A 21,592-nucleotide genomic window follows, 5' to 3' on the forward strand; every position below is an offset into this window, starting at 1 on the left:
TTTAAGAAACATCACAACACTAGCGTAGTTTCACAGTCCACACTGTCGCGAAAAATAACTCCTGAATGTGAGCTCATATGAAGTTTGCTTTTCAATTTCCCAATTTCGATTAAGCTACTTTGCGATCATAATTTTGGAAGGCTAGTGAATGCATAGGTGCTTGTTTGAAATGGTTGTTCATAAGTTTTATAAAATTATACTTATAAGTGCGGATTATACCGTGAGACCAGCTTATATAATAATATTCATAGTTCTTTCCCCATAGATCGCCAGTACATATGTTCGTCCTTCACAGAGAGCAGATAGAGACCGGTACACGTGTCGACGTCGGCGAGTCTTTGTGCCGGTTGTACATAGTGTACATATTTACTCCGCTGTTTGTCTTCAGCTGATACTCGATACGTAAATAAGATTTAATGAACATTGTGTTCATCTGATATCATTTCAGACTTAATTAATTTCGTAATATTGTCAACTGTCTGTTGCTGTTCAAACAGACAGGAAGCCTTTTTGTGCGGAATAATATGTCTTATTGACATGCGTAATAAAGTAATAGGTACTGTGAGACACGCCTTCACTTCACTGTAGTAAATACTCGAGCTTGTTGTGATGTAAATGTTACTTCGTTTGTTAGTTACCCAGCGATGTACCCGTAATCTACAAAGAGAACAAAATTCAACTTAAACAGAGTCCAAGTCAACTTTACAACCAACGAAGTATTTGAAAACTATGCACATAATAATTAACATTAGGCTAATTCAGTTGACGTTATAAAAGCCGGTAAATCAATTATTTTCCAATCACAAGAACCTCAGAGTCATTAATTATTTGTACAGGCATCGTAATTGTAGGCCCGGATTAGATCGCGCCGCCCGGACAGCCGGCTCGGAATCACTCGCTCCGGGCTCGGTGAAACAATCGCCGTCTATTTCTATGAAACAAGCGTCGCCGTGCCGGCCGTCCGGCGCCGGCAGCGCGCCGAGAAGCTCGGTGCTTCCTTTCTTTCTTATGATTGAATTCATTATTGGTTTAAGAGGCAAAGGATTGTTACACGAGAAAAACGTTTGAAAAACTGAGAGCGGATTTGAAATCAGTTAAAAGTCTATGAAAGATAAATGAGAGAAATGTATTTTTTTGTTCCGTTTGGCGTACCAACTGGAACAATAGACGCTGATAATATTCTCTTGAGATGCGCTGCTCGAAGTTTCTTCCTGTTTAACGGCTGTGGAAGGAATACATTAATAAGAACCCGAAATCATTTATTCAACTTTTGTAAATATTGTGCAGAACATTAAACTAACTCTGTTCTTGTAAAAAAAAAAATAGATACTTGTTTCTTAGTACTGAAAAACATGTCACAAACGTGAGATAGTACCACAAAAGAACTAACCAACTTCAAAGACATTGATGAAATAAGAAACTTAGACCTAAATTATCTAGTACAGCTCTCTGCAAACAAGATAAGGCTATTTGAGATTGAGGCGTTCTTATGTGGCCATGAAACACGCGGCCCTTTTCTAATCCATTAGCGTGTGGCGCCGCAGTCTGTGTGGCCCGACCCCGGTGTTTAATCACTTAATGAGCGCGGCCGCAGCTAGGCTCACTATCGACTGCCTATATCATCATTATTTTAAGTGCTCTCTCTTCCTTTATTTTGTTTGCATATCGTATTATGTTAAAATATTTATGTATTGAGTATATTTGGATATTTACGGCTAAAATAGATTAAAAACTGAACTGAACTGCTACAATGAATACCTCGACATACATTATGCATGAAAGTACCAAGCCAATTGCAAAAAAATTGATATTCGTGAAATAAATACAAAATATAAGTAATTTGCAGAACTTTTAAGTGCTGTTCATATTAAAAAGTACCCCTCGCTGACTTTTATTAACTAACAGCAATGAAGCAAGGCTTTTATTTTCTGTATTGTTTCCATTAAGATGTAGCTTCGATCGGTTATTAATACGTCAATAAATCACCGGCACAACTGGACGGTAGCGGACGGTGGCAGACGGTAGCGGACGGTGCTCATTACACAATTAGCCGGCGCTGGACAACGATAAAGGAGCTAACAACGTGTTGCAGCGCACACTCACCGTGTATCGGAAAATTGTACGATACGCTCAGATGGGAGGTGCAACCAATATCGTTAACATTTTAGGTATTGAGGCTTAGGATTTATTTATATATTTTATAAATATCAGCCGGCAGAGTGTTAATCCATACACGTGTCGTCGCGAAGGACATTCCGATCGTACCTTCGGTTCTAAAAACACCGCGTACTGCCATCTATTTAAACATAGGAATGATCGACAGACCTCTCAGACGCGCAACTACAAGAATTTGTACAATTGGGGTTACACGTGTCATGACGAAGGACGATCAGGACAAATCTTCTAGAGTACGGCAGATAGTGTTCACAGTACACGAGTGCCGCCGAGAGCGGAGCATTTGCATAGTGCAGTCCCGTGTCGCTACGACGGCATGCGCCAGTGCGAGCGACACGGCGCACGTCTTGTGCCGCCTTAAGTCTCACTTGTATCGCACGGTGAAATGGACCCCATTGCAGATGCATTTCATCAACAATTATCTATATCTACAGCTTTAACTGAATCAACTAATTCAAGTATTAGTTGAACTGTGTTTATAGACTCACTCACCGAGCTATAGATTACATTTCGCCAACTCCTTTCAAAGCAAACCACTAAACAAATCTATTCAATTCAACGTTTCGCTAAACTTTAGAATTTCTATAAAACAGTGTAGATTCAGTTCCAACGTAGTTATCTAAACTAATGTATCTGGTTGTAGTTTCATTTCCGAATGTACCTGTGGAATAAGTCGGTGTGTTAGTTCTAAGTGCAAACTAGCCGGCTCAAAGAGGAAACCTATTAAAAGTTTTTAGTCACAGAAACATACTGATGTTATAAATGGTGTTCTCGTTTCACTGTGTTTAACTTTGTTATAATAAACCTAGTGATATTTAGACGAGTCTCTGACACTACAATAATAACTTTGTTTGGACACAGACGGATTCAGCTAGCTATGTTGTTTTCATGTGTTCAACATTTAAGCAAAATGCTGAGTATATTAGTTATTCCGATTTCCACCTCCTCAGGTATCCTCTTCTGAATTTCCTTTCTTCTATCAATCAAAAAACATTACGTGCACTAAGTACTTACACATAATTGCATCAGTAGGCGCTGACTGCACTAGCTTCGAAGCACAAATAACTAGCTTCGAAGCACAAATAACTAGCTTCGAAGCACAAATAACTAGCTTCGAAGCACAAATAACTAGCTTCGAAGCACAAATAACTAGCTTCGAAGCACAAATAACTAGCTTCGAAGTTCAGTTTCAGTCCACGAGGGTTTATTTTTAGCTCTCGTGGAGCAACTTCCTGTCCGTCTGCAGGCCGGCTTTCTAGTTTACTTAATTTTATAATACGAGTAACTATTTCTGAATCGCTAACAACAGGCACGTGGATTATGTGACGTAGCTTTATCTTGTTTGCTGTGCATTAAGAAGGACACAAAAGAACGTCAACACGCATCCTGCTCTCACGCTCAAACTTTGGGAAAAGAAATCTCTGGATGTAACATACTTTTTCTAACAATAACTTAACGTTGCCGCGTTGTTTGGTTTAAACTGAAAATGTAAAAGTAAAAGTAGTTATTTTTCTAACATTTACTTTTAAAGGCATGTACTTATGCGTACATAATCGTGTCTATATTTACACATTCCAAATTGAATTGGCACACAATGTGGACATGTGTGGGTAATTAATGGGCTCGTGCAACACGGCCTGCCTAACTTAATGATGTGTAACTATTGATGCTGCGCGATAACTACAGGTGAGCGCTCTCCGCCAGCGCGCCGTCCCTTACTACAACTATGGCTTACGTTAAACGTACTGCACGTGCTAAGGGTAGAAAGAATTCAACGAGGGAGTTCAATCATCTAAAGCAGAACATTTCACCTGAGCGTCTTACAGTTTTGCAAATAAAATTATACTGTACTTTTAACTAATGAACATTACGAGCCACCTCAGTAATACTGCGAAAATCCTCATTAGCTACTCAGAGCATCATAAATTAAGGCAAATGAATCGCTTTCCTACCCCTCAGAGAATAACCTCACGCCCACAACAATAGGTCAAGCGACAGTCCTCCTACACGGTAACAATTGATTCCTCCCAGTGTATCGCAACACAAAAGAAAACATTATAACAGTGGTTTTGTATTCAAGGGGAAATCCGGGGAAAATTAAAACAGGCCGAATCGTACCGCTGGGACGTGCAAGGGCCCGATGTAGCGATAAATTGGCGCGCCCCGCCTGCTTGCCGCGCGTTTTATGGCCCCACCCGAATGTCCTGTTCGGTACACCTTGAGAGTGACGTCATGATCTTGTGAGTTATGACGTCATGAGTAACAGTCGCAGTTGATAGACTTGACTTCTACTCCTTCTATTATCTAGTGAATCCATCGATGCGTCATAGAGTGCATAAGAAATGAAATAAACAAGAATCGCTGTAACTTCTCCTGTGGCCGACATGCAACCTCACTGTCTGTCGTTTTTTTTTTTTTATTGTCTCTATAACCTAGTCTATTTGTAAAGTTTATAATATTTTACATTTGCTAGGATATAAGCTCAGCTCAAAGGATATGATTTTCGAGTCCCATTCAGTCTTTTTTTGTCTGTAACACGAGTGGAAGTCAAAGAGAATATTAAAGCTGTGGGATTAAAATCACGACAGTGGAAATGTTACAACTCCCGTACTACTAACATTCTCATTTCTATACTTAACGTATTTTGTGTACTTCACTTTTACTCAATTACTTTTAAAATGGATCGAATAGCTACGTATCTAAATATTGGCTGAATCTTCTTTTTTATCTAAGAGCTATATACCTACATAAATACAGGAATTAACCAGGTACCCTAAAATCCGACATATTTCACATTCTAGTGGGGAATTTATCTGTTGTACAAAAACCCGCTTGTAAGTGTTGTCGGCGTGTGATGCAGGAGCGCGGGTGTTCCCGAGAGTGCGACACAACACTCAACACAAACAACGAACCCTTTGTTATTAGGTTTTGTGAACTTAATCTTGTGCACTTGCCTTAAAAATACTTCACCAGTGAGCAATCGGGCCGACAGAGTTAGCGTCATACAGCCACCGCAAGTAGAGTAACTAAATAAGTACTTACTGAAACTTAGTTTTTTCCACAGAAACATATATTATTAAGAGAAGTGATAATTATACATTTGCTTGGCATTCAAATCATAAAAAGTCGGTTTAAAAAAAACATTTGAAACTCATTTGACTGTACTATCCCGATCATAAAATAATAGTGCAACGGATCGGAATAACGTAGATCAAAAATTCATGAACACGCCCGAAGTGCACGCTCGAGCCTACAAAGAGAGCATCCGGAGTATTCGGCGATGACCTGCCGCCGTGCCGTGCCTGTGCCGTGTCTGTGTCGTGCCTGCGCCGTGCCTGTGCCGTGTCTGTGCCGTGCCTGTGCCGGCGGGCCGCGGTGACGGTTAATTAGCTCTGTGCCGACGAGTTAATGCATTCGCTAAACGCTCGACAGATTTGAAATATCCGCGCTGAATCCTCCCGATGCCGCCCCCCACCCCGCCCCACCTCGCCCCGCGTCCCGCACACTGTCGTCGTCGCTATTCTATTGCTAGTTTAGTTCGCTTCAAACTTGGCCGCTTTTAAGCCGGGACTCGCTTGGCTTTAGGAAATTTACTAGTTCGAGCTATATTAGACCGGTATACAAGGATAAGTGCCTCTGCTAAACTGCTGAAGTTGTTAACAGGATTTCAAAGGTTTGCAATTTGGTATGCGGTTTCATTAAGCAGCTAAATACGATTTCCCGGCGTACTCATACATACGGGAGTATTTAGCATACCCGGCTAGTTGGGAAACTGAGCCGGATTGTTTTCTGAGTGCCGGTATTTAGACATTGTTAGTTACGAGACACGATTTAACACGACATATAAATATACGAAAGATTGTATTGTTGAAGTTATGAGCTACGTACTCGTCGTGGCAGGCAAGCTCGGGACTCCCGGAACTATCTCGTCGCAGAAATAAAACATAACCCATAACGAACTTTAACCAAGTGTCGATTGTTTTGAGACGACGGGGTTCCATTAAACCGAGTCGGCGGAACTTCCCTGTCCCCAGTTTTAATTGAAAACGTCGTAAAATCTATCGCAGACAGACGAGGAAGTTGTGCCGACCGGCTGGACTCCATATAGTTCTAATTACAAAATTCAAATCGCGCTTAAACCAACCGAGTTGATTACGCCGAGTGTCGCCGTGCAATTTGGACATTCCACAGCACCGCGCCGCGCCGCACCGCATCCCGGCGCGGCGCGCGACGTCGCACGTCGCTGGCACGCGGCCAGCTGCGTCCGAGTGCATTAGACAGCGCACCTCGCCCGCAGCCCTAACCCGCCGAGATAATACCAATTCGCAGTTCTTTTTGCTACATAACCTCATTCCCGGATATTGTTATTAGCCCGGCTTAGTGCTACTTGTAAGTAGAAACGATTATTATTCAAATGAAACTAAAACTTCTAAGTGAGTCCCATCACAGTTTCCTCGTTTCGGCCGATATTAAGTAATGTAATTTCGCTGTAGACTGTAGCAGAAAAAGTGTAAATCTTACTTTTCTAGCGCTTAAAATAAAGTGGTTTTCCCGTATTCCATTCTCTGTGCATTCGTATCTCCGAATTAGTGCTTTAAAGGGGATCCTCTGTGAGATAAAGCGTTTAAAACTTCTCTTAGGAACGCAGTAAATCTCACATGTTGCTCTGTTAATAATATATACAGAGTGCAGGGAGCGGCATCTTCGTCGCCACTCGTAAGTTCCCGGACCGAGCTTTATGTGTCCGATACGGTCCAATGCGGTGCATAGCGATCCCGAAAGTGTGGACCTCACGTCCGTTGCTTTACTTTTATTTCCGTTTTAATTTGACAGTGTAAATACAGCTCCAAATTTTCCACTTAGAACGTCGTAAAGTAAATGAATCAGGTTTAAGAGTTCTTAGTGTTTTGAATAGTGCAATTATTCAGTGTAAGCTAAGCTGACCTTATTAAGCAGCAGTGGGCGGCGTGACGTGCGGCGCACACAATGACAGCGGAACTGGCTCATTAGCGACGCCCACGCACTGCACCGGCTTTATAACGTCTCTTCATTAGACAACTACTTTTAATCGCTACTTTTCTTTAAAGTTTTAACTCCAAAATGAATAGTATAATTTTACTATTCATTTGTAAATTTTCATTCATAATTTTACTCAATAATTTGAGTAAAGTCTGTGCTACTAATTTGATGCAGGTAACAATTAATACACCGGACTGAACCATACTTTTGCACAGCTATGCCATACAGGCTGGAATCGGTTTCGTCCATAGAATCAGCCCAATTCACGGCACTAAATACACAATTGAATTGTTATAGATAGAATTTTTATTGTAGATACAAAATGATGATAAATAATTACGACAAAGAAGAGTAAACAAAAATATAAAAGTGTTTTTTTTTTCAAAGATTGTTAAGCTATTGCATAGCTTCTATCGCAGGCCTTGAGCGCGGGGACCAAATCCAGAAATTCCGTAACGAAAAAACCTCACGCTCCCCACTCCGACGGGCTCGGAGGTGTGGCTTGAAGGCCGTGCATCGTCTAACGTCGTGTCAGTTCGGCAGTCTTCGACACGGCGCTGTGTGTCGTGCGATTAGACGTATTGTACGACTTTACGGAACTCGTCCGAATCGAGACGAGCTGCTCCGAAATCGGACGAATACATAATCAGCTGTTTGTGAGAAAGTATATAGATGTATAAGTATTTATCTACAACAGTAAATTAAAATAAAAAATAAATAATTATAATTGCATAAGTTGAAACAGAATGCTATGCAATAGCTTTACCGCGGCAGTCCCCGAGTGCCACACGTATTTTTTCATTTTACACAGTTTCACAAATTGTTGTGATGTTTTGGTAGTGATCGTCGCCTTTTAAAAACCAAACAAAATAAATATTATCATTGTAAAAGTGAAGTAAATTAGAATTTGCGTTATTTAGTTGAATTGGTTACCTACTTATTATATCCGTAGCGTTTTCCCATTTCTATTGGGGTCGGCTTCCAGTATAAATGGATACAACTGAGTACCAGTGTTTTACATGGAACGACTGTCTATCTAACCTGCTCAACGCAGTTATCTGGGCAATCCGATTCCTCTTGGAGAGACATAACTGGTTGCTGTTGAATTTATGACTATGAAACGCAAGTTCATCTGGGTAAAACGTATTACATATTTAACTGAGCACGAATCAGGTTTTCTCGAGTATACTAGATGCGTAACTATACCTACGCTTTCTCCTAAATCGCTTTACAAAGATGTGCTTGAAGAGCAATTGAAGCTGAGTCGTGGTGGCGAGCGAGCAATCTAAGGCGAACAATAAAGTTAATCTCCTGGGCTACACGAGCTCCAGCACAAACACTCGACTTGTTCCCAACATGGTGACCCCGGCCACACCTCACTCACTCTTGTTATATCGAGAAAGGAAAACTTAATTGAAATCTAAATACTTTAGATATGAAATAGATTTCCGTTTACGTATATCGAATCCACGTTTTGTTTTAGTTATATCAAAAATGAGTTTTGAGTGTAAACTAATTAAATTGAGTGGAAATCACCATTACACTTTGGACATTGGATATTTGAAACTGCTCTGAATAACTGTAAACTGTAATACAAAATGCCTGTCCATGTAACACTCATAACACTTGGAATGACCAGCAATTGATTCCGTCGTGTGACACAATGCACAGAGCGGTACAATCGTCTCGCTAACCGCCGCTTATCGACTCAATAAGCAATCAGCACGCGCGCTCGCACTTATTCAATACACTTTTTAATATAAGCCCGCGTTGAACGAAACTCCCTGTTTGCGTCCATCACTAAATTGGCTCGAAGCGATGAGAGCGCACTGAGCGGTGTGAGCGTACTAATACACAGTTAGTATCACAATAGTGCTAGTATGCGCCACTCGGACGCAACTCCGTGCCACTCGAAGGCTGCCGCTGCTGCACTCGAGAGCTACCTTTATTAGCTCCTCAGGTTACCAAAGGAATTAGCTTTGCCCACAGCGGATTCGGATGGTTAACTATATTTAGGAGTATCCTTGTCTTAGCTAATTCATTTCATCTGCCAAGCCTTTTCCCAACTACCTTGAGGCAGGCTTCCAGTCTAACCGGCAGCTGAGTAACAGTGTTTTACATAGAGCGACTGCCTATCTGACCTCCACAACCCAGTTATCTGCGTAACCCGAACATACTTTGGTAAGACTATCTGGCTTACTACCCATAACGACTGTCAAAGATCTTCAAATGATTAAAACTGTTACCTACTGGTACCGGCGAGGCAGCCCTGACTGCGGAGCACGGGGGCTCTCCGCGCAAATTAAAACCCTCCAGCGCCGCGGCTCCAGGCGCCACTATTTGTACACTTTCCACTTCTCTCTTATATTGTTTAATTAGGATCGAACAAAAGGCCTATTTACATTTGTAGAACACCAGGATTTCTTCATTTGTTTGATGGGTCCACGCCGGCGAGCTCGTAAGCGCTGCAGTTCCAGCACTTAATTGCAACTGTTTTGTTATTTGTTCGCGTTTCCGCCGCTGTCTCTTTGTATTAGCTTTTATGAGAGAAGAGCGGTTTTGAAACAATTTGTTTGTAGTAACGAATCTTTTACATCGCTCTTTTCTCTATAGATTACATTTTTTTAAAGCGTGTTCATAGTTTATTGGTTCAAAGCCCTCTGTAAGACAAACTGGTTGAGTCACGTATAGTGAGCAAAGTGAGCACTCGACGGATTTGCTTACTCCCCGCGCGGAGGGAGTGTCGCTGATACAGCCGCCGGAGTGTCGGAGGACACTCACGCTGCACTCGTCTCTAACGAGCCAGGCCACGATACCACTGCACCGATATGCAGTGATGCTACTCACAGCTAAATGCCTTATTTTTTTCTTTAACAATTTGAGTCTATGGGGGTTTTGGGCTACTTAACTTAGCATACACCTCAGTCGCATCCGCTTCGCTTTTCGAGTTGTAACTATGATATTGAGTATCGTAGTTGATACCTATGTATTAGCATTATTTATTATGTACATACATTTTGCAGAAATACAGGTTACATAAAACTATAATAATCAAGTGCTCATTGGCTTCGGTGACATCAAATCACAATAAGATAAGATTTTCCACTTTTATAATGTTGTACCTTAAACCTCGCGGTGAGCAATGAGAGCAAGCGTGCGGTACAATAAGCATCAAGTCTGTAAAAGACGCCAGTATTAGTAAAAGTTGAAAGCGCTTATTTTTTAAGTTTATCCTGATGTAGGTACTTGTAAATTATATGGCACTTAAGTAAACTGCTTTACTTGGTAACAGTTAACGGCACGCGGGCACCCGGCTGGCAGCGCGCCAGCCGAGCCTACTCATGGCGAATATTTAACTAATGTCCGCCTAATCAACTGACACACAGTACATGCTGTTCCCAGGACTTATGATTTCCTGGTAGCTCCCCACCACCCCCGACCCACCGGACATGTTGCTCCGCTCATAATCATACATCATACCTGTCGCAGGTCTGTTTCTTGTTAGCAGGAGCTGGTGGACTGACTGCAACAATGCAATGTCTCATTTATTCTGCAACTGAGTATTATTTGAGTAATTTCATGTATAGACCGTGATGTCCCTGTTCGCGGTCAGTGATGAAGTAACTAACGAAACAAAATGGAACTAATGAAAAGCCTAACCAAAACGAACAATAAGTGCGGTTTGCGCCCCACTAGCGGCGGCGCGCGGCCCGACGCGCCCTAATTAAATTATATTTATTTGCGAGCACTGGCTCTTAATGAAAACGACCGCAATTTGGAGCGGCCAGATAAAATGAAGCACCTTCGTACATAATTTAAAACGTAATAAATCGCAATGAAAAACAACTAATTAGACAATAGAACTGAGAGCAGTCGCCTTCGCCGTGACTTAGCCGTCAACACTCCGCCGCACCGCGCCGCACCGCGCCGCGCCGCGACCTCACTGCGAGTTTAATTATGCACACGAGTGATGCTTGAAGCTTGATTGCAGATTTAGTTGTGGTAGCTTATTGCTTAGTTATCGCCGTATTGAACCTATGTTCCACATAATGTATGCTAATTTAAATCACCCTCTGATACAATGTTTGTTTCACAAGCATTTTATTCCTCTAACACTGAATTATTTGCAATGTCTGAAATACTTTAACTCAAAATAACATTAGCATTGTGTTACTTGTAATAATACAGTTTTCTGTAGCAGTGTTTTGAATGTTTCGCTACATAAACAATACTAATTAGTTCAAATGATAGCAATTGTACGTACATATGCAAATCTCTTTGTATGTACAATCAATCTGACATCCTAGAGTAAGCATGACTGCCAAAATAGCAACATACAATTTTTAAACTATTTGCTACATTTTCTTTAGCTCGCAATGGCGTGCGGATTGCAAGTTCTTTTTAAACTACTTCCTTGCTGATTGGATTTCGAAGTAACTGTGTCTGTGCGCGGCACGGCGCGGCACGGCGCGGCACGGCGCGGCACGGCGCGGCACGGCGCGGTGCGGCGCGGTGCGATGTGGTGTGGCGAGGCTACGGCGGCCGCTCAATGAGGGCTGATTGCGGACAAGTCGCCGCGACCCACACAACTCGATTATCTGCGCAAGTGTATGAGATTAGCCTAAACTTATCGTGTTATGCACTCTCGCACCCGCTCTCAATGTTACTTATTTCATTAATTTCAAGCTTTCCGAACCTACATTATGTGGGTTGGTTTCTAATTCTTTGTGAGACCTCAGATTGGTACTTGGATACTACGTACTTTAACTATGAGTCTTTGCATAAAGTTTCTACTTATTCCTATATAAAAAATGGGTTATAATGTTTGTTCGTTACCAATGTTATGTGGCGCACGGTCGCGGTGGCTAGTCGCGCCGCCAGGTGTGGCCGCTAATTACGCGATGTTTGCGCGCACACACACACAAACACAGGTGTTTGGTCACACACACAAACACAGGTGTTTAGTCACTCGCCACGAGCCTACAGATTGAATACCTTGTGTACACTTGTTTGACTTGTAGAAAGTAATCAAGTCATCATCGATATGGGTATAGTGGCTACAGGTCGCAGATGTTTGCATGTCAAACATAGCACATTGACACAAGAGCATTTCGGATTTCACTATAATAGTTTAGTTAGTTAACAGCAGAATAGAGATATGACCAAACAATATCTACATTCTGTTAATAACTAAAAGTGTGAACCGCTGTTACTCACAAATCGCTGGTTCGTCTCATACTAAATCCTTGCGATGTTACAGCATTTCCGTGCTGATCAGCTGTTTACATGGTCATGACATAATGTTGGTAGGCGAGTCGGTATCGCAATGTGTGCGTGCACAATGTAGCTTGTGATCGCGGCGCATCGCCCGATATCGCACGCAAACACGGCTCGCACTTAGCCGACAGCGTTATGATAGCTTTGTGTTTAGCAAACCCTCGAGCGACGCTCAATTACGATATACGAGTAGCGGGACTACATGTAAGTGCTATCGGAGTATATCAGAGTGTGTGCAAACAGCGCGACACTCGGACTGCTCGCATACACCGCATTATAGTCGACAGCCGATGCGCACTCGCCGCCCGACCTCGCGCAACCGACCATAGGGTCGACCCATACGGCACCATACAGTGAACATCAAATTACGCCATATTGTTTAAACAATACTTAAAACCTTACGCATACATCACAACATTTCCTGAGATTTTTTCACGAATACTGCGTGCTGTTAACATTCAAGCATACCTCCGTTGTGCGTTCATTTGATTTCAGCTCAATGTGTTCAGGCTGACCGCGAGGTGACTAGACACGTGACGATGTTATAACTAGTGGCGGTACGTAAGAGTAAGACGTGTAAGTAAAAAGGTCGCATCTGTCGCGCGACCCGCACCGGTCGCAGATTGATGAGCACGTCGTGATTGATAAATGGCCGCGCGTTATCAGTCCACGCCGACATAACAAACACTCCGGACAATTTAAAATGCAATTACCGTCCGGAAATGTCGCTAATTAAACGGAGATATTCGTTAATGGCCTCCGCACTTCTACTGAGCGGGCCCCTCCCCGCGCCCCGGCGGCCCGGGGCCCGCTGACCCCAGGCGGACTTGGCTTCAATTTGTAATGACATTACCTCCGCAGCCTTTTTTGTTGAAGCAGGAACGGGATCTCTTATTGGATTCAGTTACGTGAAATTGATGAGTTTCTATTAGGGCGAGGCGTGAGCCGCTCCTCGTCGCGCGGTGGACGCGTGTGTGCAACATTCATCTGGGGCAGGATTTTTTACAATTTGATCAGGATTCACCCTCGTTCCTGCAAACTAATTCAATTGGAAGTCGTGTCCATTATACTCTTCATTATATGAAACACTGCTACAATAATGAGGCAAAATAATGTTAATGAAAGAGGATTACAATATTCAAACTTCACAAGTAATGTTTAGACGCAGTAAACTGTGGCGAGTATGTGTAATGGCGGATACTACTAATCAAACTGTAAGAGGCTTGCTATGTCAACAGTCTATGCAAACATGTTATCCGAACTCAAATACAAATTGAGCACCGCACTCTAATTATTGGTATTATAACGTCATCACGCATTGTATAATCATGTGAACAGCTAAGAAAACAAACAAATACATACTACAATTAGCATCTAATTGAAAACTTTTCCCAAATCGTGTTTTAATTAGACCAGAGAAAAGGTGCGTATAGGTAGAGTATAGAAGAGTGTTCAGTTTTATTAGTCGCGTCACGATGAAGTTGTAGTGTAGTATGTAAGTTGTGTTGTAGTGTTAGTATGTAACAATGAAGTTGTCGTTCTGTCCCGAGAAAGGTGCAGATTAAAATTCAGCATTCTTGTAGCTAATTGAAGTTACCACAAGCACCGACTACCATAAACCGACACCGATAAACTGCTATAGAAAAAATGTGTTTCAAAATAACAAAAAATTCGTTCAGGATATAATAACACCTCAAGTAGGAGTATGAAAGTATAGTGCTGCGTGTGCAACTCGCGTGATAAAATAATGCAGCGAGACTTAAAAGTAGCAGTAGTAAAATTCGCCATAATACAGTAGACGGCGCTCATTTTAAGCAACAACGTTGCACCCGTCATAAAATGTGGAGTTATGTGGAGCGGGGCCCCGGGCCCCCGGGCCGCACACACGCGCCCACACCACCGGCATAGTACCACGCAAAGAAGGCACATTCCTCACACACTTTCAGTGAAACAAATAAATCTGTACATAGGTATATTTTCTTGTTCTGGAATAGCACATGCAAGGTTTTATCATAACTTAAGTTTTATTTCGGTACGTGTATATTCAGCGGCGCGGCACAAAGCGTCATAACTCGCGGCCAGTGCAGAGTGCAGCGCGTGAATCAGCGGCGCGTGTGTCGCGAGTAAATATGCGCCATCGCATCGCCTCGCATCGCCTCGCCTCGCGTCGCTTAGTAAGCAGCGCCTGGCCGCGCGCCAGCCGCCGCGACTCAGCTGAGATTAGGATTTTTGCTGTGTGTTCACCTGCACAACGAATGACCCGCTCCCAACTGATTTCTTATGAGTATTACCTGCAGGAAATTAGTTCCCAGCTCCTTAGCGAGCTTATCTCCGCAGATGGCGATAGTCCCTCACACGACACCGCAGACCACTTACACGAGCGCTTTTAACTTCACACTCCACATTCCTTCTCGTATCTCACATACTACTTTTAAACTTATTTTTAAAATAGAGAACAACAAGTGCCAAACATCTCGGTAGTAGTTTACAATGACCTATCCGTCAGTAATTCGTATATTCGCTTGCGGTATACCACTCAGAGAAAATCTAATAATGTTAAAACATTTCCAAAAGGAAAATAACGAAACCACCAAACATGTGAGCTTTGGCCGGAGCTTTCATCAGAATAGCTATCCTAGTGAATGACAATAAACAAAAGAGTGTCTCATAAAAGCGGGGAAAAGGAATAATTTGTGGCATTATAACATCCGGAGCGTCACGCGCGCCGCACCGCGAGCACCGCGAGCTATCGCGCGCACGTGAGCGTCGCGCGCGTTGTCAACATGCTCACTCGCTACTCACTGCACGCTGACGCTGCCTACGGAATGCTTACGCAAGCGTAGCGCCGTAGCACCGTAGCACCGTAACACCGCAGCGGCGTAGCAGCGTAGCGACTACGTACTATTACGCTACATCGCGCTCGAAGCGGAACGGTACTCAGTAATCGATCAGTTACAGTAAGATCTCCAATCATCATGGATCATCGATTTCTCTACACCATCATTTTGTTATTAGGATGAGCCGAGAGATAATCGCTTCGGTATTGATAACCACCGTTACAATGTCATTGAGAGCCATTCTGGTGCGGTTTCACCCACAAAGCTACGACTGCGGGAGGTCTTCGTGTAATCCCATGTCACTGCTTTAAAGAGGCTTAAAATAAAATGTGAGTACAGCCACTAAGAAAAATATTAAGCGACGGAAAATTCAAGTAAATGGCGTAAAAAGTTTCTTTCGAATTTAAATTGGAAACACAAATTATATCTACGTAATTGTATTCAACATTACACGAGGGGATTGTTGTGTAGATTTACATGATATCTTGTTACTCATCTGGGGTGAAAATAAGTTCACACTGTTAAAACTATTATTCGAGGCACAATAGCATCTTGAAAAGAAATATAAGAATAAACCCTGTTATTTCAATAATGCTTTATATATATTTAATTTAAATAATGTATTTTAGATGATACGATTATTTATAAACTTTATCAGCGAAGTTACAACCTGCACGTATTCATTAAGCTGCGGTTAGCGGACAACTGGAGCGCGCCCAACTTGTATATACTATTCCATTTAGGCCTCTTACTAACTGCAAATAGCATCCTACATTATTACTCGCAGTACACTACCACACACACGTATGCCGCATTAATACGCATACACACAGAAATATGTGAACTTATGAATCAGAGTGCCACTCGACTGATATCAATGCTTGAAAAACAATTGCAGCTAGCATCTTTGTTCACACCGAGCGATCCGAGCAAAAGTGATGTTATAGGCGGAGTGCCTGGCTTAGTGTCAGCTGATCACTATTCATTAACTCTCAACCCTCCCCAACTCGCTGGCTTTTCGGCCGGCCGTCGGCCGCGGCACCGTCGCTGAATAACACCGATCCTTTCTCTTACCACTACACTTCTCTTAACACTATTTTGGCTTAAAGTAGTGTCGCGATGTCGACTGCCGTCTTCCGACTTGCTAGAGAGGTTCCGTGACAACTGCCGACACTTCCACATGTCAATCTAGTGACATCTTTTGTTAGTTGTAACGGCGGAAGGATATAAATTATTCAACACCATGACGTTCATTAAGTGCTCGTAACAAGATTAAACTGAATAAATGAATTTGAATTGAAGCAAAATATTCAGCGTTTTGGTTGTCGTTAACGTTAGAATCATGACACGACTTGTGACATCAATTCACGCACCGAGCGAACACATGTAAGCGACTTACTAATGTAACATTACACCGATTAGCGTATGTTTAGTCTAATATAATGTAGCAAAATATTTTAAGCACTTTTGAACTTAAATGGTCGATGTTCAATCTACATGCAAAAACAAATAATCCCAATGAGTGCAGCGTCCCGTGTCGACGGCGTGATATGAAGCGTCAATAGTAACATTAGCAGCGCGCTGACGCGTCCCGGCGCGATCCGGCCATTGAGTCGTACCCGGCGCGTCACCGGCGCGTCACCGGCGCGCTCAGCCGGACTGCCGGCCGCCAAACCGCCACGGACTAGTAGCACCGCGCGATACGCCGCTTATACGATTTAGTCTATGATTTCGTCGTACATACATTTTGTTATTTGTTATTTTGTGTGAACATTGGACATACTAGTATAGTTCATAATTTATAGTAGTCTCTTTGGATTAACACTCTAATTCCAGGTCCGGTATGTTAAATTCTAAGAATAATAAATAGCACTGTTATCATTAATTACAACGCAAAGTAGGCTACATTATTCTGGTGCGTGAAGTAGTTCCCTCGAGATGCAGACGGGACAGCTAGTAAAAATGTACATGTGAATAGCAAAAGTTGTGTATTTGTGTGTGACAGGAAGAGTTGCGCGACAACCTGACGGTGAGCGTGATGAGCTTCGTGCCGACGCTGGACGACGACGGCAAGCCGCTGACGTGCCGCGCCGACAATCCCAACGTGACCTCGCTCAGCCTCGACACCTCCTGGACCATCAGCGTCGTCTGTCAGTACCCACACTATCATTACTTACACACAAGACTCCAAAGAGTATGTTCATGTAATGAAACACTTATTTCCATACACATCTTTTTCTCAAAGCGTTCATTGTGCACCGTAAAGCACTGCGAGCGCTGCGAGCGCTGTGGGACGCCACACCTATTTAATTTATTGGCTAGCAAGTGTGCCTTACTTACAGCGACTTAATTATTGAAATGAAACTGCTTTGCAAAATATGTTGTGCATTATTCATCTGTTTTACAATTAAATTATCGGCAAGTAGTGAAGTGTATGCTCGCTATATTACTACGTGTGTGTGTTACAGACCCGCCAGTGGTGCGGCTGCGCCTGGGCAGCTCGCTGGCGGCGGGCGACATCAAGGAGGGCGACGACGTGTACTTCGAGTGCCACGTGCGCGCCAACCCGCCCGCCAGGAAGCTCTCCTGGCTGCATGACGTGAGTAACACTACTCTGTACACATCTCTCATTGCAAACCACACTCATGAGTATTATCGAGCTATCTACAAAGTCTTTTAAGGCGACGAATTGGTAAACAATAATTCCATAACCGGCACGCGCATCTAAGGCGCCAGGAGGGGACGGAGCGTCTGAGCGGGGCGAGGATAACAATACGCGCGCTAGCTTATAACTAAAAGTCGTAAGCGACAAAATGGTTTTGTAATTTTATTATTTAGAAATGATAATTTGATAAAAATTCCTTCTACAATTTTAAAGAGTATGTACTCAACTACTAAAAAAGTTAGGAGGCTTAAATCGGTCCCGTTTGGCCATAATATGTGAATCTCTTTTTAAAAAGAGGTATGTTTGATATATTTTTCTCTGTTATAAAAGTTACCTAATCATGTTTTGAAGTCTAATAAAATAAGGTTTATATCATGAACTTTCAGGTAACCAAGTTGTATTTTGATCCGTTTTGTATTTACTGAGAAAAATTGAGATCCTTGGCGCCAAAATTTCCAATTCGTCCTCTTAATTGCTATAAAAAGCTAGAGAAACTACGAAGCACTGCACCTTTTTGGACACGATGTAAGTAAAGGTGTCTTCTTTCTGAATTCTTCAGTGGGTTACTACTACAATATCGTAGCGTGTAGCAACGTAGCAAGTACCAGCGTAGCAGCGTAGCAGCGTAGCTTACTCACGGATATGACATAGAATAAATAATTTGATTATGGTTCTGGCATTGTTTGGATTCAAAGTAAGTATGTGTTACTGCCTTTTTTATCGTCCCACTGCTGGGCTGCGGCCTCCTCTCACACGGAGGAGGTAAGTTAAGTAAGTATGAACCTTCTAAAATTATTGAATATATTTACAAGCCTACTCGTATCAATTCCGTTTTCCGGAACTTAGGTACTCGAAAAATATATTCGTATATCATATGTATCATATGTAGGTACATGTATTATAATAAATTGGCCTTATTAAAACATACTGATAACAAATGTATGCATTGTCAATGTGAAAACAATGATGTAGCGAGCAGTTGACGAGTGCGAGGGGGCGGCGCGGGGTGCGGGGAGGGCGGGGAGTAAAGTAATAGACGACGATGTACGGTCCGATAATCGCTTTGTACTGTGTCGCTCTGTTTTAATCAGCAATATACAGACGGGGCGGGACACATTTTTTTTGTTTCGCTTCACCCTTTCAGGGGCAATCAGCCGCGCGTTGTTACACGGATCGCGACACGCATCACCGCGCCCGCCTCCACTCGCTACTTTTTTTCTCTGTATTGTTTTCACGTTTTGTTGTCGGTACGGCGACTCGACCCACTTATCCGTCCGCACCGCGCCGCGCCGTGCCGCACCGCGCCGCACAAATGCGATTGTTTCTGATTCTGACGGAACGTTTCATCCTAGTGACATTGACATGTGGCGCGTTGCGTATTTAATACGCATTTCAATTTCCGTAATACTCGTCTTTGTGAGGACTCTCATTCGTTTTGAACAAGAAAATATTTATGACGAAACATTAAATTAAATCGCAGCATCTCAGAATATTCTAAGAGCGTATTACGTTACACACACGAGCAGATTATTGGGGCGTAGGTCCCGCGGTTTGCGGCGCTCGATACGGTCGGCGTCGGCAAAGCATGCGGTAACTTACTAGGTCAACTTGAGCTGACAAATATTTCGCCAACAACCGACTACAGCTCCGGGAAGCGAACTCCGGCCGGGACAACTGTCGACTTACTATTTAAACCTAAACTGGAATGTGGGCGGACGAACTACCAACACTTTAACGCTGCATTCTTGAAATACGACAGAACGGGATATATTGTGCGGTTCAGGTTCCGGCAGAAATCGTTGATAGCCGCAATAATGAAATAAAAGCATGCATCGCGTGCATTGTGTCTGCGGTGACGTATGACGCGCGATATTATTCGCGTGATTTTTGTCGCGCGACACGGAGCCGCGTCCATTTGTCGCGCGCCGATGACACGCCTCATTGTTTTATGTGTGATTGTTTTTGACAAATGGCGGACGCAGCGCCGCCGCGCGAATTAAAACGCACATAATTTACAACGGTCATTTGCGTAGCGCGGATATACGCGCTCTCTACGATGACCGCTCACATCGAATCGACAATTTTCATGCCTTTATCTAACAAAGATATAAGTTCAAATTATTTTCATTTGGTGCACGGCTTTTTTCCGAAAATTTTGTAGTATAATACTACTGATTGCTGATGCAACCAAGGTTACATAAAAAAAATGGCAATGATTTAAACTAAACATAACTGGGCGAGTTATAGCGGTGTATCGTAAAAGATACTCTGAGTTGTAGCATCACGATATAAATTGTAAGCGGAAGTATATTGGTCGCCTGTTTTCCTAAATTATAAGGGAGGCAGTAATGGCGCGAGTGGACTAATGGCACGCGCTCATCTCGGGGCCACACCGTCCCTCGATACATGCAGAAGACTAATATTTACCGAACAAAAAACAATATGATTATCGTACAATCAGTTACAATAAAAACAATAATTCATGATTAATCGTTATAGTACCTAGTAAACGATGATAGTATAAGATATACCTAAGACACAGCTTCACGCTTTTAGATAGTCGTCGCCTCCTGTTCGCTGTTGTGGTATATTGTTGTCCTTCTGTCGATAGCTATAGCATCGTGCGGCTGAGAGCGCCCCGGGACCGCCTGAATTATTCATCATTAACGCTAACACTGTCCAACGTATTAAAAGCAAATTGACGACGGACCCGCATCTACCAACAATATTAAAATATAATACACGTGCGAATGTGTTGCCAGTGTAGCCGACCAATGTATGCAAATTAGGCAAAACGTCAATTTTGTTGAACCGCCACAGCGACCAGCCGGGCAGGCTCGATGCAAATTCTTGGAAAATTCCCCATTACTGTCGAATATTTAGGATAGTGTAATAACTAAGGTCGTCCACTTTATGCGATAAATCTCCGGGGAAATAAACTTGTCGGTTGCTACCTGCCCAGTATACTGCAGTCATATGTTTAGGTACGTTTTAGTGGTCTCACATATCCGATGAGGTCACTGGTTACTGCGTAAATGAGTATGTATGAGCTAGGATGTGGTATGAAAATAAATACTGCGTTATGTTCATTGTCCCATCGAATTAATACCTTCTGTAGCAGTTTACAGGTAAAACTCATACAAAGCAATTATTTATTTGTGAATAAAAGCAAATACAATGTAACTATGGCAGGAATGCAATGTAGGTATCAATCAATGGGTCCTCCGTTCAGTGCCTAGGAAGTCAGCCCAGGAATAAAAAAGCAGACAAATTAAGGAAAGAAAACTGTCTTTTCCTTTCCCTAACATTCTAGGCGGCTGGCCTAAAAAAATATAGAATTATAACCTACTTTACCTACTCAATAACAAATATTATGCATTAACACTAACAGGCCGTCGTCCCCGGCCACCTATTAGTTGAACACCAACATGACAGGAGTCGGCGCGATCTCTCACAGAGTCATACAAACGTAATGATTAAAAATTATCCACTCATAAGTGACAGAGCGATAATTGGAGTGTCGTCGAGTGAGCCTGCCGTCACCCGGCTGACGCGGAATGTCATTAAAGGATCATAAAGGATTACATAAAGCCGGGCAGCTACAGTCTTACCGGCGCCC

The 21,592-nt window shown here is 42.7% G+C and overlaps 1 protein-coding gene across 1 annotated transcript in view; it reads left to right on the forward strand.

Annotated features, from left to right (window-relative positions):
* Positions 1-21,592, forward strand: part of LOC124645864 (nephrin) — a 207,641-nt gene that overhangs the window by 149,834 nt on the left and 36,215 nt on the right. Inside the window, exons 7-8 of the mRNA XM_047185809.1 lie at positions 17,314-17,458; positions 17,777-17,907. Of these exons, the coding sequence (XP_047041765.1) occupies positions 17,314-17,458; positions 17,777-17,907 (276 nt within the window). The remainder of the gene's footprint in view (positions 1-17,313; positions 17,459-17,776; positions 17,908-21,592) is intronic.

Source organism: Helicoverpa zea, chromosome 3 (assembly GCF_022581195.2).
Source record: "Helicoverpa zea isolate HzStark_Cry1AcR chromosome 3, ilHelZeax1.1, whole genome shotgun sequence".
Taxonomy (NCBI): domain Eukaryota; kingdom Metazoa; phylum Arthropoda; class Insecta; order Lepidoptera; family Noctuidae; genus Helicoverpa; species Helicoverpa zea.